Genomic DNA, 20,156 nt, shown 5'->3' on the forward strand with positions numbered 1-20,156 from the left:
CCTCGGTTTGAAATGAAACTTCATCATCCAGAATGTATTTTTTTCGCAACTTGACCAAATCATCATCGGTTTTATTTAAAATATAATTTAGAAAAAAATACATTCTGGATGATGAAGTTTCATTTCAAACCGAGGGCATGGATTTATTTAAAAAAAAAAAAAACAAATACATAGTGGAAACCCCCTTGTAGAAAAATACAATTATACTCTGTTCTCACACCTGACCCCAAAATTTATTCTAGATGGTGAAAGATGTAAAGGAAGGAAAGAACAATAAAGATACTAATGTAAAATAGGACTTAGTAATTATATAAATTTCTGGTTGGACATCCTTCGAAAGCATGACACCAGACATTTAAACCCAATCACGATGCATTATACATTCAACTACATAAAATTTAATTTTAAGATGATACAAAAGTTAAAAGGCAAAATGGTAAAACAGATCTCAAACATAATTAAAATTCAATGCCATCTTTGAATATAGATGCAAAAATGAAATAAATTACCTGTGCATAGAGTCCACCAGCATATTAAAATATATGCCTATGACACCATGATTAAGTAAGCCATTTTCTATGAAAGTTAAAGTGGCTGAATATTATAAGATCTATTAATGAAACTGATCGTATTAGAGGCTCAAAGAGAAAATGAGTTAGGAATAAGGAAAAGGTATTTGATAAATTTTGTTCAAAAGTGCTCCAATTTATAGCAGCAAAAAGTGAAAAACCACTTAAATATAAGGAAATAAGGGATGTTTTACACATTTTATAAATCTAAACTCTGGATTACTAATAAGTCAGTAAAGGTCGAATATTTCTTGATATGCAAACGTTCATATTTCTTTTTTTTAAAACACGTTCATATTTCTAAATAAAAACATATGCATTCTTGGCTTGGGCACTATGTACATCATATGCCATTTTGATATATGAAAAATTATATGCACATAGACAAAAATCAAAAAAGGAGAAAGATAAATGGTCATTATCTTTGTAGAGTGAACTGACAAATTTTTTTTGCTCCTTATGAGTGTGTTTTTCCATGTCTGTAAAGTGATTTGTGCTGAACCTGTACTGATTTTAACATGATATTGGAAGTGTTAAAAAGCACCTCAAGCCCACTAATTTATAATTACTTTGCACTAAAATCCTCAGAATCCAGAATCTGGCTGGTTTAAAATCTTCTTCCTGACGGCAGGCGTTAATGTGACAAGCCTACTTTTCTGTCTCATATTTGGGAAAGCAGAAATTCAGGACTGGGATAAAGACAGACCAGAACAAACACGCCTCTGAAGGTAAGAAGTGATCGGCTTGAGGTCCGATTTTGAAAGTGGGGGTGCAGGAGAGGGCAGGGTTGAGGGTACCCCCTGAGCAGATTGGGGTGCTGGGCGGGGTACAAGTTTGGGTTTGAGGGAAGAACGGGGCCATGTCCAGGTGGGGACAGCACGCAGCCCAGAAGAGGTGTCGCTCTGAGATTCTGGGGAACCAGTGGGGCTGGGACTGTCTAACCTTAAGGGTGAGGAAGAGAAGGGGAGGCTTCCAAGGGGGGACTGGGCAGGGCCCTGGGTCCAGCAGGGAGCGCAGCTGGAGAATGTCGTATCACCCCGGGAGGGAAATGTTACCCAGAGGTCAAATTACATAAGGTCTGGAATTTACTACTGGGTTTGGCAAGAGGTACCTTAAAGGTGACCCTGACTAGAACGAATGATGGAGACTAAGGGCACATTCAAGTTCAAAAGAGAATCTGATACTGTGCCTTTCTTCTCTAAACTCCATCAGAGGTAAGTAAAGAGTAGACGTGTGTCTTTATAGAATTATTTCCCCTAATGCATAAATAAGAATTGGTATAGGAAGGATATCTTTACTGAACAAACTCTAGTGAATAAAGGGATCTGTTTTTTTGTTTTGTTTTTGCCCCGACAGCGGTTAACATCACAAAGAGAGATACAGACACACCGTGTACATCCTGACCCAAGAACACACGTCACCAGGGTCTTGCTAAGAACATCAGCTGAGTACAGTCAAGCCTGTAGATAGCAGCTGCTGTTTTGCAAGAAAGACAGAGACTAGAGAGTGCAGAATGCGTTGATCAAAATCCTAAGGACATCGTCAGCAAATCTAAACTGTGGGAACTTTACAGTCAAAGGCCTTAATAGATTTTTTAACAGACAAATTACAAAGAAAAAGAAAGGGGACAGGAGGGGGAGCGTCTAGGTCAAAAGTGACTTTAAAAGCATTACATTTTTAAAAACTGGCAACACTATCAGGGTGGAGGGTGGCCAATCCGTAAAGACACGCAGAGAAGACATTGTTCTAAATGTCAGGATAGTTATTACTTTTAAGGGGAGGAAGATGTGATTAGGACAGACCACATGGAAAACTTATGAGGTTCTGGCAATATTCTACTTGTATGTCCACAGTGGTGATTAAAAGAGCGTTCACGGAATTACATGTTTGTTTCAGGCAGTTTTCTCTACCTGTGTTTTGGAAGGAAGGAAGGAAGGAAGGAAGGAAGGGAGGGAGGGAGGAAGGAAGGAAGGAAGGAAGGAAGGGAGGGAGGGGACAGGGAGGGGGACGGAGGGAGAGAAGGGGGAGTGGGGGTGAGGAAGGAGGGAATGTGAGCGGAGGAAATGGAGACAGCAAGAACAAACAGCACTGTACAAGGGAGCAGATAAATGACACAGTCCCTGTGGGGGAACGTGGATTGTTTGTCTGTCTTAGACTTAGGTGCAGTAGGAATACCTAAGCTGATGGCATTATTCAGTCATGCGGTTTCACCATGGGAGAGGGGCGCACACACAGAATGAGAGTATTTGAGTCACCCAGAGAGGATGAAACCCAAGCACACTGCAGGCGTGGGCCTTGGACGTAACCTAGAGTTAATCCGAAGTAGCCCAGAGAAGGTGGGATTTATGGGCAGCCACGTGGCGGGTCAGTACGTGGGTTGGCATTTCGTCTGTGCAATAAGCAGTGAGGTTTTCACTTAAGGGGAAGGAGGTGAGAGCGAAATAAAGGAATCAACCCTGGGAAAGGGTGAAATTCACGTTATGTGTAAATGACATGATTGCTTACCTTGAAAATCAAAGTGGGTTGACTGGGAAGCTACAGAAACAGTAAACACACCCGGGAACCTTCCTGATCAATTAATACAGAAATAAATTTCTTCCCGTTAAGCGATAATAATAACTGGTTAGCGAATTTATTGAAAGAAATGGTCCAAATGATGGTTGGAGGGAAATTTAGTAGGTACCAATCAAAAATTCAATAGGGGCGCCTGGGTGGCTCAGTGGCTTAAGCATCCGACTTCACCTCCAGTCATGGTCTTGCGGTCTATGGGTTCGAGCTCCAAGTCGGGCTCTGTGCTGACAGCTCGCAGCCTGGAGCCCGCTTCGGATTCTGTGACTCCCTCCCTCTCTGCCCCTCCCCTGCTCATGCTCTGTCTCTCTCTCTCTCAAAAATAAACAAACATTGGGGCGCCTGGGTGGCGCAGTCGGTTGAGCGTCCGACTTCAGCCAGGTCACGATCTCGCGGTCCGTGGGTTCGAGCCCCGCGTCAGGCTCTGGGCTGATGGCTCGGAGCCTGGAGCCTGTTTCCGATTCTGTGTCTCCCTCGCTCTGTGCCCCTCCCCCGTTCATGCTCTGTCTCTCTCTGTCCCAAAAATAAATAAAAAACGTTGAAAAAATAAAATAAAATAAATATTAAAAAAAATTCAATTGACTCAGTATTGCCGGTAGTAAGAGTTCCCATAACGGTGCATCACAAGAATTCATCAAGATGCATTTATATGCAAGGTTGCTGATTAGAAATGGCAAAACTCTGGATCTGGAATTAAACATGTCTTCGTTAGTTAATTTTGTGTAAGTGAATGAAACACAACCAGAAGCTAAAAACATGGGAGCTCATACAAATATTTTAATAGAGAAACTACTGAGGTTGTCCTTATGAATAAGCACATAAGAAAGCTGGGAAATACTCCATAGGTATTAGCAAAGGTTTATCCTCTATTTCCAAGATATGGAGCTGGGCATAGCTATGGCAGTAATCATATCCAGACCCAAAAATCTTACTTGTTTCTACATAGTTGACCTATTAAAATCTACAAGGTATATTGAAGTTTTCCATTATTATCTCTTTTAATTTCCATTTATGTCCAAGAAGTTAAAAAAAATTTTTTTTAATGTTTACTTATTTTGAGAGAGAGAGACAAAGGGACAGGAAGAGAGAGAGAGAGAGAGGATCCCAACCAGGCTCTGGGCTGTCAGTGCACAGAGCCCAACACCGGGCTCGAACTCACAAATCCTCACATCATGACCTGAGCTGAGGTCAAGAGTCAGACGCTTAACCGACTAAGCCACCCAGGCTCCCCTCCAAGCAGTTTTTATTGAATATCCTGATGTCATATTACAATATCAAAAAAGATTCGGTAAGTGTGTCCCCCCTGGAAAGGCTAACTTTGTTTTTCTAAAACTGTCTAAAATGACTGCCCTCTCACGTTTCTTGTGTGTGTGCTTGCTTCAGATTCTCTGGAATGCAGTGCCCTCGCCTTTGGTTTCTACCTTTCTGAGCCATTTCACTTAATCTGTGTTTCTTACAAATACTTTCCCCATGCTGAGCACTGTCTCCTTCGTAGGGGTGAGTTTAACCCAACAGCCTTTGTTATCATGACACATACACTTCACGTTTGTATTTTATACTGTATTTTATACTCCCCTAAAACCATGTCCCCCTTATCTCTGTCCTCCTCCTCCTCCTCTTGCTTCCTTGCCCCCGCTAATAATTCCGAAGGTACAGGGAATATTTCAAATGCTGATTGTGCTTACACGCTCTGATTAAACCTTCTTGGAAAAAGTGTCCATTTTTCACTAGCAGGTAATACTCTCTTTTGCTGCCGTCTTTTCCCCTTCAAAATATCTCACCCCTCGGACTTCTCTAGTAACTTTTCTCCTGCCCGGACGGATGGCGCCTGCCTGAGGGTGTTACTCCCCAAACACAGCAGAGGTGGAACTTGTTTACCTCTTCGGCCTCTGCAGCTTCCGTTGGGCGGGTGCCGGAGGGCTGGGAGCTTTAAATCCACCTTGCAGACCCAAGGCCAGGTGACAGCCAGCGCGGGGACCCCAGCACCGGTGGCGGAGTCCCAGAAGCGTCCTCTTTGGCCCTGCTCTCAGTTTTGCGGCTCTGGGAGGAGGCAGCAAGGCTTCTTCAACACCCTGCGTCCTCGGGGCCCTGGGCCACGAGGCAGCGCTCAGCTGGTCTGCAGAATCCGCAGTATTTGCTCGGCTCAGTCACACTGACACATTGTTGCAAAGTTGGTCCACGTCAATTTTCCATCTCGAGCGAAGCAGCTGGGGGAAGACGTCAGAGGGCAGTCACGGTCACGCGTCTCCCCTCGGGCGCGGAGCCTTTGCGCACCGAGGGCCTGGCCCCCGGAATTGCAAGATCGCCTCTGGTTCCCGGGTGCACTTGCTCCGCCCACTTCCTGCTGCTGGAAGGATCCGGCCGCCCTGGCTGGAGGCGGTTTCCTCTCCTGCCCTTTCCGAGGAAGGAGCGGAGCCCAGGTGTCTGGCAGGGAGCTGTGAGTTGACTCCAATGTCACCTATTCTTTGGGTCCTCCTGGTCACTAATTTAGTAAACAGCCCTTGATGGTTCTGGCATGAGGTAGTTCCCTGGTTTTCTGTCTTTTTGTACGTTGGTTGTAGTTGCCTTTGTTTGAGGGTGAGGTGGGGCGGGAAATTACTCAGTAAAGACCACACAGAACTGTATATAATGTCATCAGGACTTCCAGTGAGCCTAACCAGTAAGGCCAGTCAGTGGTTTGTGCAACAGTAGAAAACTTGGCTTAGAGGCTTTGTAAGTTAGATGCCATAATTATGTGGTCCTAAAATCTGTAAACTTGTTGTATGTTCTGTTTCGTTGATACAAAGGGGTTTTATTGACCCGGTGGCTTTAGGTGAATGTGTTTGGGTGCGTAAAGACAAGTGGACCCGTATGGCCCTGCAGAATGAAGAATGTCAGAGTGAAGCCACATGGGTGACAGAAAAGGTTCCCCTAGCCGGTGCACCTGTGGGCGGTCACTGCGCCGGCCTGTCCCCCTCTGACACTCTCACCAGGATACCAAGACCGACCATCAGCAGACTTCAATCTCCTGAGAGCTTTTTGTGTTAGTTTTAGTTTTTATTCATTTTTGTTATTTTTTAGTTTTAATTCCAGTGCAGTTAACATACAGGTTATATTAGTTTCAAGAATGCAATACTGTGATTCGTCACGACTGTGCGTTACTCTGAGGTCCTTGCAGGCTTTACAAATGGGCTGCCTCAACCAGTTAGGGCAGTCTTTGACCTTGCCATCATCGAGCTCACACGGAGGGGAAAGGAGAGAAAGAGAGAAACCGACCGCATACAGCATAGACGTTTCCTTCCTAAAAGTTCATTGTTTCTTTATTGTCTTTACTTCATGTGCAGATGTTTATCGCGCAGCTTAAGTCGGGATTCAGACTTGTTTTCCAAGTGATTTGAGTTCTACCAAGATTTTTTGGGGGGGAATACTTCACATTTGTTTCTTCTGATTTAAAATACCAACTTTTGGTAAAATAAACTTCGATATGTTTATATGTGTTTCTGGGCTTAATACATAGTTTAATATCTATTGTTACAAGGACCTGTTATTAATATAGTGGTTGGTCTAAATTTTTAATAGATGTAACTATCAGGCTGATCAAACAACTGTTATCATTTTTATTTTTGAGGATGACAATATGTAGCCTCGGCTGCTTTTAATTCCAGGAAAGTTTATAATCATTGGGCCATTTTAATAAAGACTTAACCGCAGTACTTAAGTTGCACTGAATTGCAATCTAATTGCATGAGATTGCACTAAATCTATTTGGGAGAAATTAAGATGGCTGTAATAGCATGATCTCCCTTAAGAGAAGGTAGTAAGACTACTCCCCACCGCCCCCCCACCCCCCCACCCCCCACCCCCCTACCCCCCTACCCCCTCCCACCCACCAATGCCAAAGGAAGGTTCACTTTTTCTTCAGCCCAGTGCTACAGTTTGCTTTATGTATTTCCTATGCATTTCTTATCAAATTTAATTTATATTTCCTGAAGGGGATTTTTACTTCTTATATTTTCTTACAAGTTTGGGCTGGGATATAGGGGAGATATTGTTTGAATAGATTTATTTTTTTAAACTGAGAAACGTAACTGTGGCTGAGATACCTTGCTAGGATGGTTTGTAAGTTGATTCTCTGGTTTCTAGGTAAATAATCGTATCATTTGCAAATGATATTTTTCCTTCCTCCCTTTTGGTATTTTATCTCTTTTTTCTCCCCTCTTGTTAGTATTCCGTTATTCTTTATGACTTTAAATGCATAAACTCTAGTTTTACTCTAATAAGTTGTTTGCTTATTTTTATTTATTTAACTATTAAAAATTTTTTAAATGTTTTATTTCTATTAATTTTTGAGAGACAGAGAGAGAGTATGAGGAGGCGAGAGGCAGAGAGAGAGGGATACACAGAATCCGAAACAGTTTCCAGGCTCCCAGTTATTAGCACAGAGCCTGACGCAGGGCTGGAGCCCACGATGTTGAGGTCGTGACCTGAGCTGAAGTCAGTCGCTTAACCGGCTGAGCCACCCAAAAGTGTCCCTATTTATTTCATTTAAAAAAAAATTTTTTTTAATGTTATTTATTTTTGAGACAGAGAGAGACAGAGTGTGAGCAGGGGAGGGGCAGAGAGAGAGAGGGGGAGACACGGAATCCGAAGCAGGCTCCAGGCTCCAAGCTGTCAGCACAGAGCCCGACGTGGGGCTCGAACCCATGAGTGACCTGAGCTGAATGAAGTCGGGCGCTCAACCGACTGAGCCACCCAGGCGCCCCTATTTCATTTTTTAACTGAAGAATAATTGACATACAATGTTGTATCAGTTTTAGGTATAAAAGAGGGGCTCCAAAAAAACCCAGAGTGATTCAATATTTATGCACATTACAAAGTGGTCACCGTAGTATTTGTATTTACCACCCGGCACCATACAAAGTTGTTACAATGATCACTGACCCTATTCCTGGTTGTCCTATGTTACATCCGTGTGTCTTATTTAACTGGAAGAGCGGATCTCTTAGTTTCGTTTACTCGTTTGGTCCATCTCTTCACCCCCCTTCCCTCTGGCAACCATCCTGTTTGTCCTCTGTATCTGTGAACCTGCTTCTGTTTTGTTGGTTGTTTTGTTTTGTGTTTTATTCGCAAAGAAGTGCAACCTTACGGTATTTGTCTTGCTCTGACTTATCCCATTTAGCGTCGGGCTCCATCCGTGTGGCTGCAAATGACAAGATTTCATTCTCTTTTTACAGCTGAGTAATATTTCTGTTGGATAAATACGGTGCGTCTTCTCTTTTCATTCATCTATCGACGGACATTTAGGTAGCTTCCGTATGTTTATTGGAAATAATGCTGTGACGAACATAGGTGTGCATGTGTCCTTTTGAATTAGTGTCTTCATTTTCTTCAGATAAATACCTCGATGTGGAATTGCTGAATTCTGTGATAGTTCTATTTTTAATTTTTTGAGGGATCTCTGCACTAGTCTCCGTAGTGACTGCATCCATTTATATTCCCACCCACAGTGCATGAGAGGTTTTCTTTTTTTCCATCCACATTCTTGCCAGCGCTTGTTATCTCTTAGCTTTTTGATAAGAGCCATCCTGACAGGTGTGAGTGATATACCTCATTGCAGTTTTGACTCGCATGTCCCTGATGATAGTGATGATGAGCGTTTTTTCATGTGTCAGTTGGCCATCTGGATGTCTGCTTTGGAGAAATGTCTATTCAGGTCCTCTGCCTACTTTAAAAAAATTTTTTTTAATGTTTATTTTTGAGAGAGAGACAGAGTGTGAGCGGGGGCAGGGTGGGGGGGGCGCAGAGAGAGAAGGAGACACAGAATTGGAAGCAGACTCCAGGCTCTGAGCTGTCAGCACAGAGCCCAATGTGGGGCTCGAACTCACACACCTGTGAGATCATGACCTGAGTCGAAGTCGGCCGCTCCACTGACTTAGCCACCCAGGCACACACACACCCACCCCACCCCCCCCCGCCTATTTTTTAGTTTGAATCGTTAGTTGTTTTTTTTTTTTAAATGAATTGTAGGCATTCTTTATGTATTTTCGGTGTTAATTTCTTATCAGTACATCATTTATGAATATTTTCTATTCAGGAGGTTGCCTTTTCCAACAAAAGTTGGTGGTTTCCCTCACTGTGCAAAAGCTTTTTGGTTTGATGTCATCCCGTTTGTTCATTTTTGCTTTTGTTTCCCTTGCCTCCGGAGACGTTGTTGACTAAGAAGCTGCTGTGGCCAATATCAAAGAGGTTTTTGCCTGCTTTCTCCTCGAGGATTTTGATGGCTTCCTGTCTTCCGTTGAGGTCTTTCCTCCATTTTGAGTTTATTTTTGTGTCTGGTGTAAGAAAGTGGTCCAGGTTCGTTTTTCTGCATGTCGCCGTCCAGTTTTCCCAGCACCACTTGCTGAAGAGACTGTCTTTATTCCATTGGATATTCTTTCCTGCTTTGTCAAAGATGAGTTGGCCATACACTTTTGGGTCCATTTCTGGGTTCTCCATTCTGTACCATTGATCTGAGTGTCTATTCTTGTGCCAGTACCATACTGTCTTGATGAGGACAGCTTTGTAGTAGAGCTTGAAGTCTGGGATTGTGATGCCTCCTGCTTTGGTTTTCTTTTCCAAGATCGCTTTGGCTATTCGGGGTCTTTTCTGGTTCCATACAAATTTTAGGATTGTTTGTTCTAGCTCTGTGAAGAATGATGGTGTTACTTTGATAGGGATTGCGTTGAATAGGTAGATTGCTTTGGGTAGTATCGACATTTTAACAGTATTTGTTCTTCCTATCCAGGAGCATGGAATCTATTTCCATTTTTTTGTGTGTCTTCTTCCATTTCTTTCATAAGCTTTCTATAGTTTTCAGTGTATGGATTTTTCACCTCTTTGATTAGATTTATTCCTAGGTATTTTATGATTTTTGGTGCAATTGTAAATAGGATCGGTTACTTGATTTCTCTTTCTGTGGCTTCATTGTTGGTGTATAGGAATGCAGCCGATTTCTGTGCATTGATTTTATATCCTGCAACCTTGCTGAATTCATGAATCAATTCTAGCAGTTTTTTGGTGGCATCTTTTGGGTTTTCCATATAGAGTATCATGTCATCTGTGAAGAGTGAAAGTTTGACATCCTCATGGCCAATTTGGATGCCTTTTATTTCTTTGTGTTGTCTGATTGCTGAGGCTAAGACTGCCAATACTATGTTGAATAACAGGGGCAAGAGTGGACATCCCTGTCTTGTTCCTGACCTTAGGGGGAAAGCTCTCAGTTTTTCCCCATTGAGGATGATGTTAGGGTTGGGTCGTTTATATATGGCTTTTATGATCTCGAGGTATGATCCTTCTGTCCCTACTTTCTTGAGGGTTTTTATCAAGAAAGGATGTTGTATTTTGTCAAATGCTTTCTCTGCATCTATTGAGAGGATCATGTGGTTCTTGTCCTTTCTTTTAGTGATGTGATGAATCACGTTAATTGTTTTCTGGATATTGAACCAGCCCTGCATCCCAGGAATAAATCCCACTTGGTGGTGGTGAATAACTTTTTGAATGTATCGTTGGATCCGGTTGGCTAATATCCTGTTGAGGATTTTTGCATCCGTGTTCATCAGGGAAATTGGTCTATAGTTCTCCTTTTTAGTGGGGTCTCTGGATTTGGAATCAGGGTAATGCTGGCTTCATAGAAAGAGTTTGGAAGTTTTCCTTCCATTTCTATTTTTTGGAACAGCTTCAAGAGAATAGGTGTTCACTCTTCCTTAAATGTTTGATAGAATTACCCTGGAAAGCCAGCTGGCCCTGGACTCTTGTTTTTTGGGAGATTTTTTATTATTAATTTGATTTCTTTACTGGTTATGGGTCTGTTCAAATTTTCTATTTCTTCCTGTTTCAGTTTTGGTAGTGTATATGTTGCTAGGAATTTGTCCATTGCTTCCAGATTGCCCATTTTATTGGCATATAATTGCTCATAATATTCTCTTATTAGTGTTTTTATTTCTGCTGTGTTGGTTGTGATCTCTCCTCTTTGATTCTTGATTTTAATTATTTGGGTCCTTTCCTTTTTCTTTTTGATCAAACTGGCTAATGGTTTATCAATTTTGTTAATTCTTTCAAAGAACCAGCTTCTGGTTTCATTGATTTGTTCTACTGTTTTTTTTGTCATGGTTGTTTTTAGATAGCATCAATTTCTGCTCTGATCTTTATTGTTTCCGGTCTTCTGCTGGTTTTGGGTTTTATTGGCTGTCCTTTTTCCAGCTCCTTAGGCGTAAGGTTAGGTTGGGTATCTGAGATCTTTCTTTCTTCTTTAGGAAGGCCTGGATTGCTATATACTTTGCTCTTATGACCACCTTTGCTGCATCCCAGAGGTTTGGGGTTGTGGTGTTATCATTTTCATTGGCTTCCATATACTTTTTAATTTCCTCTTTAACTTCTTCATTGGCCCATTCATTCTTTAGTAGGATGTTCTTTAGTCACCAAGTATTTGTTACCTTTTGAAATTTTTTCTTGTGGTTGATTTTGAGTTTCATAGCATTGTGGTCTGAAAATATGCACAGTATGATCTCAATCTTTTTGTCTTGCTGAGGGCTGATTTGTGTCCCAGTATATGATCTATTCTGGAGAACGTTCCATGTGCCCTGGAGAAGAATGTATATTCTGCTGCTTTGGGATGAAATGTTCTGAATATATCTGTTAAGTCCGTCCGGTCCAGTGTGTCATTCAAAGCCATTGTTTCCTTATTGATTTTTGATTAGATGATCAGTCCATTGCTGTGAGTGGAGTGTTGAAGTCTCCTACTATTATGATATTACTATTGATGAGTTTCTTTATGTTTGTGGTTAATTGATTTATATATTTGGGTGCTGCCACATTTGGCAAATAAATGTTTACAATTGTTAGGCCTTCTTGGTCTGTAGACCCCTTGATTATGATATAATGCCCTTCTATCCCTTGATACAATCTTTATTTTAAAGTCTAGGTTGTCTGATATAAGTATGGCTACTCTGACTTGCTTTTGTTGACCATTAGCATGATAGATGGTTCTCCATCCCCTTATTTTCAATCTGAAGGTGTCTTTAGGTCTAAATGGGTCTCTTGTAAACAGCATATAGATGGAACTTGTTTTCTTGTCCATTCTGTTACCCTATGTCTTTTGATTGGAGCATTGAGTCCATTGACGTTTAGAATGAGTACTGAAAGATACGAATTTATTGCCATTATGATGCTTGTAGAGTTGGAGTTTCTGGTGGTGTTCTCTGGTCCTTGGTAATCTTTTGTTGCTTTTGGTGTATGTGTGTGTATGAATATATATATATATATATATATATGTGTGTGTGTGTGTGTGTGTGTTATATATATAATATATATAATACATATGTATTATATATATTATACATATATATGTGTATAATATATATGTGTACATATATATGTGTATATATATGTATTATATATATTATACACATACATATGTATATATATGTATATATACACACATATATATGTGTGTATACACATATGTATTATATATTAATATATGTATTACATATATATATTATATATATAATACGTATATTAATATATTATATATTTATATATAATATGTATATTAATATATATAATATATATATAATATAATATATAATATATATATTATATATTATATATATAATGTAATTAATATATGTATTATATATATAATACATATATATGTATATATATGTATATACACACACATATGTATATATATTTTTTCATCATTTCTCCCCTCAGAAAGTCCCCCTTAAAAATCTTGCTGGGCTGTTTTAGTGGCCACAAACTCCTTTAATTTTTGTTTGTCTGGGAAACTTTTTATCTCTCCTTCTATTTTGAATGACAGCCTTGCTGGCTAAAGAATTCTTGGCTGCATAGTTTTCTGATTCAGCACACTGAATATATCCCGCCACTCCTTTCTGGCCTGCCAAGTTTCTGTGGGTAGGTCTGCTACAAACCTGATCTGTCTTCCCTTGTAGGTTAGGGACTTTTTTTCCCTTGCTGCTTTCATGATTCTCTCCTTGCCTGAGTATTTTGTGAATTTGACTATGATACGCCTTGTTGATGGTCGGTTTTTGTTGAATCTAATGGGGTCCTCCGTGCTTCCTGGATTTTGATGTCTGTGTCTTTCCCCAAGTTAGGAAAGTTTTCCACTATGATTTGCTCACATAATCCTTCTATTTCTATTTCTCTCTCTTCCTCTTCTGGGACCCCTGTGATTCTGCTGTTGTTCCTTTTTAATGAGTCACTGATTTCTCTAATTCTTAAATCGTGCTCTTTTGCCCTAATCTCCCTCTTTTTTTCTGCTTCATTATTCTCTATAAGTTTGTCCTCTATATCACTGATTCTCTGTCCTGCCTTGTCTATCCTTGCTGCCGCTGCATCCATCTGTGATTGCAGCTCAGTTATAGCATTTTTGATTTCATCCTGACTAGCTTTGACTTCTTTTATCTCCACAGAAAGGGATTCTAATCTATTTTTGACTCCAGCTGGTATTCTTATTATAGTGATAAGCCCCAAGCCGGCGTAGGGCTTAAACACAGGTTTTTGGAAGAAGCGTTAAGGTAGTGACATGATTCTTGACGGAGGCTTGCCGAAGGCAGGTAGGGTTCCGGCAGTCAGGGGAGCGGAGGAAGGGCACCCGAGACGGGTGTGGTGGCACGAACACGTGTTTGAGGGCACAGGAAGGAAACCAGGCAATGCCTGTTCACTCAGATGTAAGGGATCTACCTGGATCCACAAACCAGATGTGGGGCAGAGGTCCAGATGGCCGGAGAGGAGGTAGCTGCTGGACGCGGATTCTGGGGGAAGCCCGAGACTATACGCATCACGGAAACGGCTCTGGTTCCAACACCAGCGTCCATAGGAAGCAAGTCATGGGGAGCGGTTGAAGTCTCCCCGCTGCCGTTGGTTGCAGGTGTGTGCATTTTTCTCCGGTCACAGCGCATTCGGCCTTCATCGTCCTCTCCTCCTCGGTATTTTTCACCGGGGCGTCTTGCTTAAACGAAGCGTCAGAATGGCCCTGCGTCCCTCCTCCCTTGATGCGACGCCGGCTTGACTGGCTCTGACCTCCTGGCCTACGACTCTGCATCGCGTAGACCACGGCTTCTGTTGTCTGGCCCTGCTGCCGCAGGTCGCTGTCGGGTTCATCTTCTGGAGGTTTGGACGCAGTTTCCCTTGTTCTTGCTCCCATGGTTCCAGCTTCCTGCTTCGTTAGGGGACACACTGTCCTCGGGCCCCTGATGCTTTTACCCAGATGACGAAAGGAGAATCGTTTCCATGCTCAGAACACTTGTGACACCAAAGGCGTGGGTGTTCCACACCAAGCGGTTCTCTAAACCCCTGTGGGCCCCAGCGGGGCGTCCCACGACAGGATTCAACTCTGACGCTGACTACCTGCAATTAGCGGAGACCCCACTGGTTAAGAAAGGCTCGGTGCCGCAAAGCTGCGCCCACCTCGGACACCAGTTAAGGTAGTGGGTGCCCGCGGTACCCACGCTTCTGTTTGACCGAGCTACGAGGTCGTGGGTTCCCGCGACCCCCTCCTCAGGTTTGAAAATCGGCTAGAATGATTCACAGAACTCGGGAAAACAGCTCACTTACTCTTACTGGTTTCTCAGACAGGACACAACCCAGGAACGGCCAAATGGAGGAGCTGCTGAGGGCGAGCAGCGCGGGCAGGGGCGCAGAGCTCCCGTGCCCGCGCCGGGCGCCCCGCTTCTCCAGGGCCTCCGGACGCTCACCAGGGCAGGTGCTCTCGGAACCCCGTCGTTTAAGGTGTCCATAGAGGGTTTATTGCGCAGACATGATTGATGAAATGATTGGCAGTTGACGAATAACTCGATCTCCAGGCCCTCTCCCCTCCCCGGAAGCAGGATGCTGGAGCTGAAAGTTCTAGCCTTCCATGGTGCCTTCGTGTCTCTGGAGACCAGCCCCATCCTGAAGCTCCCCGGCGCCCCCAGCCGCCAGCCATCCCGTTACGAGACCAGAGACACCCTCATCACTCCACAGAGTCCAAGGTCTTAGAAGCTCTTTTGGGAACCAGGGACTGGGTCCAGATACTATGACAACAGGTGCTCCTGTCATGCCTATCACTGGAGGAATTACTAATCTGAAATTCTGGAGCTCTGTGCCAGAGAGCAGGGGCAGAGACAAAATACGTATTTTTAAAAAAAATTTGTTTTAATTTATTTATTTTTGACAGAGACAGAGTGTGAGCATGAGCCGGGGAGGGGCAGAGAGAGAGGGAGTCACCGAATCCCAAGCAGGCTCCAGGCTCCGAGCCGTCAGCACAGAGCCCGACGCGGGGCTCGAACTCACGAAGTGCGAGATCGTGACCTGGGCCGAAGTCGGACGTTCAACCGACTGGGCCACGCAGGCACCTCCGCGATTACATATTTTTTCTTATGTCGCAATAATAGAGGAAAGAGTGCAGAACGCTAGAAATGCAGATACACCAATGCTTTCAGGAGCTCACAGTTAAAAAACGAGCCTTTCCCTACCCGCCCCTGAACGATCCACGAGTGGAACCTTCAGTCCTACACAGCCGAGGTCTCTGAGAAATTACCGGAAACAAAGTCAGTTCAAATTGAATGGCTAACCAGTCAAACAGGTGCTTAAGAGGGAATGCCCACGAGGGCAAACGATGAATGGCTGGGCATTAGGATCCCGGGCGTCCGGTTTGCTCAGAAATGAGTGAGTGTCTGCTCTGTGGCCCAGTCCTGGACCTCTGCTTGCCCGAAGATCAGGTAGAAGACCAGGCCTGATACGTTCACAGAAGCTGAAATCAAGAAGACATTTCTCCAGCCAAACTCGGAATCTTGGAAGCAGGAGGCAACAAATTGTCAGCGGTCTCCTAGCCCTTGGCCCTCCGAGTCAGGAAGGCTCTGGCACGCGTCCTCCTCCCTACCCCCACCCCCGCCTCTGCGGGCTTCCTGGTCTGTCCTAGAAGACACAGGTCATTTCCTGTGCCCTGGCCTCTCCCTCTGCTGGAACATCCCTCCCCCCAGATAGCCATTTGGCTCCCTTGTCTGCTTCTAGTCTTTACTTAAATGTTACTTTCCAGTGAGTCCTTCCACAACCACCCTTTTTAAAACTGCAGTCCCGCCCCTTCTGATGTGCCCTGTTCTCCTCTCCCGTGTTATTCTTCTCTGAGCACTTGGCCACTGTTCCATAGGCTGTATGTTTTACTTATATCATTAGTTTTTTGTCGGCCACAACATAAGCTTCACCAGAGCAGGGACTTCTGTTTGCTCTATTCCCTGAAACAGTGCGCGGCATGTGCTAATGTTGAATTAACGAATGGATGAATGAATGAAGGCATAACAAGGGAAACAAATTCAGTTTGAGAATATCCATATTAAAAACCGCTGTTGGTCAGCGACTGGAAGGGAAGCCCCTCAATCACAGGCACACCAGAGCGGTTGGCCGCTGTATACGTGGCAAGCGGTGCCGTGGATATTGCTAGAAATTTTGATGATGAGCATGAAAGGCTCATCTTCTAAGGATTCTTAAAGCCTAAACTCCCAAAACTGAGCATTCTTCATCACTCCACACCCTCAACATGGTAATTGCCCAGCATGAGCCGAGCCTAGGGTTAGATCACGAGGGGGTTAGATCACGAGGGGGCTCAGGACTCTAGAGCTTTAAGTCGAGCCACGTTGAGGAGGGGACAAAAATGTCTTCAGCCTGACTTCTGCTGAGCGACCTCTACGGGTTTCTCTTCCGCATATTTTCACCAGAGCGTTTGACCTCACCTGACTCATTATAAATCCAGCAAGAGTGGAAGAAATGGCTCCCGATGCGTGAGCAAAGATTTGTGATAGTCCTTTGAGAAAGCCAGTGTACCTGAGACAGAAAAGAATGTTCCGGCGTAAGCAAACCGTTAATCTCTGCTTACTTGCTGCAACCCTGTGCTCATCTCTGGGGATGCGTGGGGCTGACCCTTGGTCCAAGCTGAGTGAAACATGCTGACTGGTGATCAGTAGAAGCCCGTGTGAGGGTCTGAGACTCCCCAGGGCAAGCTGTACAAACCGGTCAACATGGCGGATGCAAAACGTCCGGATGGATGGTTTGCACCACGTTTGTGTGTTCTCTCAGTCTCTCAGGAACCTGATCCTGCGGCCCTGTCTTGGGGTAAAAAAGATGCCTCACTGGGCGAGACCAAAGCCTCTCCCTTGTGTCATGGTGGTTAGGTGTCTAAAACTGGCACGTGTTGTGACCGGGAAAGGGTCCCGGGAGCTACAGGTGGAAGTCCCAGCCATCTTCCACACCACCTCTAGGAGAGGCCCGTGTTTCGCTTGCTATCCCTTTATTCAAGCTTGATCTCTGTTAAAGCTTTGTGTGAGCCTTACGGGCCCTCCAGGGATCCACCCCTGTGTGACTGCAGCGTTTCCTGACAGAGAGCTTGGTGTGAGTCCCCCCCACCCGCCACCTCCACCCCTGGTTGAGCGGTGAGTGTGGCCACTGCCTCCCCCTGTTCTCCCCTTGGAAAACTAAGTTCCCAGGGGCTGACTAGCCTTGGGTCCCTTCCAGGAATTATTTGCACGTAGGGCTGTCACTAACATCTCCTGTGAGCTGTCACATGTATTGCTGGCATCTAACTGGTGCGTCAGAGCGAGTTTAGGGCCGTTGGGCCTGAACTGAGCTTCTGGGAGGATGAGGCCGAGGGGTTCCTACCGAGGAGCGATGTCCAAGAAGTTAACAAAAGCGCCTACTTGGCAGAAAGTGGTGGTGGTGAAAGACAGTGCCAACAAGGCCATGGTGGCGCTCAGGCTGGATCTGGTCCAGTGCAGGGACACGAGGGCTGCAGAGGGGACGAGAACCCCTGCAGCGGGACAGGCACGGAGAGAAGTAAGCAACTGTCCCGAGCCTCCCGCATCCATCCCCGTCCCCTTCGTCCTTACCTATGGCGGTGAACAGTTTCCTGATGCTCAGGAGTCGGAGGAGTCTTCTGGAGAGAAGGAAATCTGCCAATAGACCTCCGAAGATAGTGCAGATAAAGGCAGCCACCAACAGCAGGGATGTGAGGATCCCACTCTGAGGACCAGAGAGAAGTGAGCAGCGTGCCTCACTTCCCACACCGCGACACAGATTGACGAGGTGGCTTGTCCACCTCTGTAGCTTTTCTTCTTCTTTTTTCTTTTTTTAAATGTCTGTTTATTTTCGAGAGAGAGGAGGAGACAGAGTGGGAACAGGAGAGGGGCAGAGAGAGAGGGAGACACAGAATCTGAAGCAGGCTCCGGGCTCCGAGCTGTCGGCACAGAGCCCGACATGGGGCTCGAACCCACAAACTGCAAAATCACCCAAGCTGAAGTTGGATGCTTAACCAACTGAGCCACCCAGGCGCTTCCCCCCCCCCTTTTTTTTTTAAATTTTTTTAATGTCTTAGCTTTTCTTTATATACATTGTCATCTTTAATGCAAATTTCATGTTACTGGACTGAGCCAACCCAATTCCAGTGCCTGAGGAAAAACATGCATGTAGTTCAATTTGGAAAAAAAAAAAATTAATGTTCTCTTTATGTGTAAAGGCCACCTGGAAATAGGTTTTAAAAAGAACAAAACCCAATAGAAAAATAGGCAAAGGATAGGAACAGTTTACAGGGATGGAAAAATAAGTGACTCCTGAACCTATTAAAAGGTATCTGACCTCAAAGTAAAACAAAAACAACAAGCTGTCAGCATGCCATTTTTCATGGATCAAACTAGCAAAAATCCAACAATTTTTTTTGACGTGATCAATGGTGATGCTGTAGGTAATCAGGTACTTGCAAATATTACCAGTGTCCTGTGGGGGCAATTTGACAATAGCTATAAACGTTTATGCAGGGCACCTGGGTGGCTCAGTCGGTTAAGGGTCCGACTTCGGATCAGGCCATGATCTCCCAGTTCATGAGTTTGAGCCCCGTATCGGGCTCTGTGCTGACAGTGTGGAACCTGCTTGGGAGTCTCTCTCTCTCTCTCTCTCTCTCTCTCTCTCTCTCTCTCTCTCTTTCTCTCTCTCTCTCTCTGTCCCCCCCCCTTTCTGCTCCTCCCCCACATGAGCACATGCACACTCTCTCTCTCCAAATAAATAAGTAAACTTAAAATGTATTTCAGGGGCGCCTGGGTGGCTCAGTCGGTTAAGCGTCCAACGTCGGCTCAGGTCACCATGTTGCAGTTCGTGAGTTCGAGCCCTGCATAGGACTCTGTGCTGACAGCTCAGAGCCTGGAGCCTGATTCAGATTCTGTGTCTCCCTCTCTCTCTGCCTCTCCCCTGCTCGCGCTCTGTCTCTCTCCGTCTCTCAAAAATAAAAACATTTTTTAAAAAAAGGCCTCCATGTTATAGGAATTGAAAGGCTCCTGCCAGACTATCTCAGCATCTGTTCATTTTGTGAACAGAGAGCTGGACACATGTGTGCACTTTTCTGTTTATGTGTCACACTTGAATAAAAAACATTTGTTAAAGAGCATCACCTGCAAGTTTCTGGCAGAAGGCTTATTTGGAACTTTATGTCCTGTTAATAATCCCTCGTCTTCAGCATTTGTTGTTAAGCCTCCCTGTCGAGCCTTCTTCTCTGAGGCAGAACTTGTTTTGTTACCCCTTTATTGTTTGTGCTGCCAGCAGGGTGCCTTGCTTGCAAATGTTGATCGTTTTGAACATAACATAAGGGACATAGGTCCCTTAGGAATTACGACATCCTGTGAACGTCAAGCTTACTTAGAACCATACCAGCCTTCCCCAAAAAGCCGTAGGTCACAGTGAGATGAATCAGAATTCAAGTGAACAGGGTTGCGTTTCCTACACAAAAGTCCCGGGCCCACTTCCTCTGATGTTGTGGCCGTGAGCGGGACAGAGATTTACGTAATGAAGCATTTAAACAGAAGAACAGAATGGGCTTTCTCTGTACTTACGTCTCTGAGGTTAGCTTGAAGTATGGTGCTGAAGTATGTTGGTGTGTAGTCCATAAAAATATAAAAACTCCAGAATTCAGTGAAATGAAAGATTAAAATGGCCCAAAGTGGTAGGGATCTGACCATAGCCTTA

At 44.2% G+C, this 20,156-nt stretch overlaps 3 protein-coding genes across 5 annotated transcripts in view; 1 reads left to right on the forward strand and 2 right to left on the reverse strand.

The window, feature by feature from the left end:
• SLC17A1 (solute carrier family 17 member 1) overlaps positions 1 to 2,451 on the forward strand; it is a 34,831-nt gene extending 32,380 nt beyond the window's left edge. The window contains exons 13-14 of the mRNA XM_049611336.1: positions 1,158 to 1,297; positions 1,926 to 2,451. Coding sequence (XP_049467293.1) covers positions 1,158 to 1,295 — 138 coding nt within the window. The 3' untranslated portion in view covers positions 1,296 to 1,297; positions 1,926 to 2,451. The remainder of the gene's footprint in view (positions 1 to 1,157; positions 1,298 to 1,925) is intronic.
• LOC125939383 (histone H2B type 1-A) overlaps positions 1 to 20,156 on the reverse strand; it is a 373,771-nt gene that overhangs the window by 296,675 nt on the left and 56,940 nt on the right. The gene's annotated exons all lie outside the window — the stretch shown is intronic.
• Positions 15,327 to 20,156, reverse strand: part of SLC17A4 (solute carrier family 17 member 4) — a 15,338-nt gene continuing 10,508 nt past the window's right edge. Inside the window, exons 7-12 of the mRNA XM_049654857.1 lie at positions 20,024 to 20,156; positions 18,035 to 18,167; positions 17,808 to 17,955; positions 16,886 to 16,976; position 16,686; positions 15,327 to 15,948 (exon numbers count right to left, since the gene is read on the reverse strand). The exon at positions 20,024 to 20,156 is cut by the window's right edge and continues 50 nt beyond it. Coding sequence (XP_049510814.1) covers positions 15,815 to 15,948; position 16,686; positions 16,886 to 16,976; positions 17,808 to 17,955; positions 18,035 to 18,167; positions 20,024 to 20,156 — 640 coding nt within the window. The 3' untranslated portion in view covers positions 15,327 to 15,814. The remainder of the gene's footprint in view (positions 15,949 to 16,685; positions 16,687 to 16,885; positions 16,977 to 17,807; positions 17,956 to 18,034; positions 18,168 to 20,023) is intronic.

This window comes from Panthera uncia, assembly GCF_023721935.1.
Source record: "Panthera uncia isolate 11264 chromosome B2 unlocalized genomic scaffold, Puncia_PCG_1.0 HiC_scaffold_25, whole genome shotgun sequence".
NCBI classification, from domain to species: domain Eukaryota; kingdom Metazoa; phylum Chordata; class Mammalia; order Carnivora; family Felidae; genus Panthera; species Panthera uncia.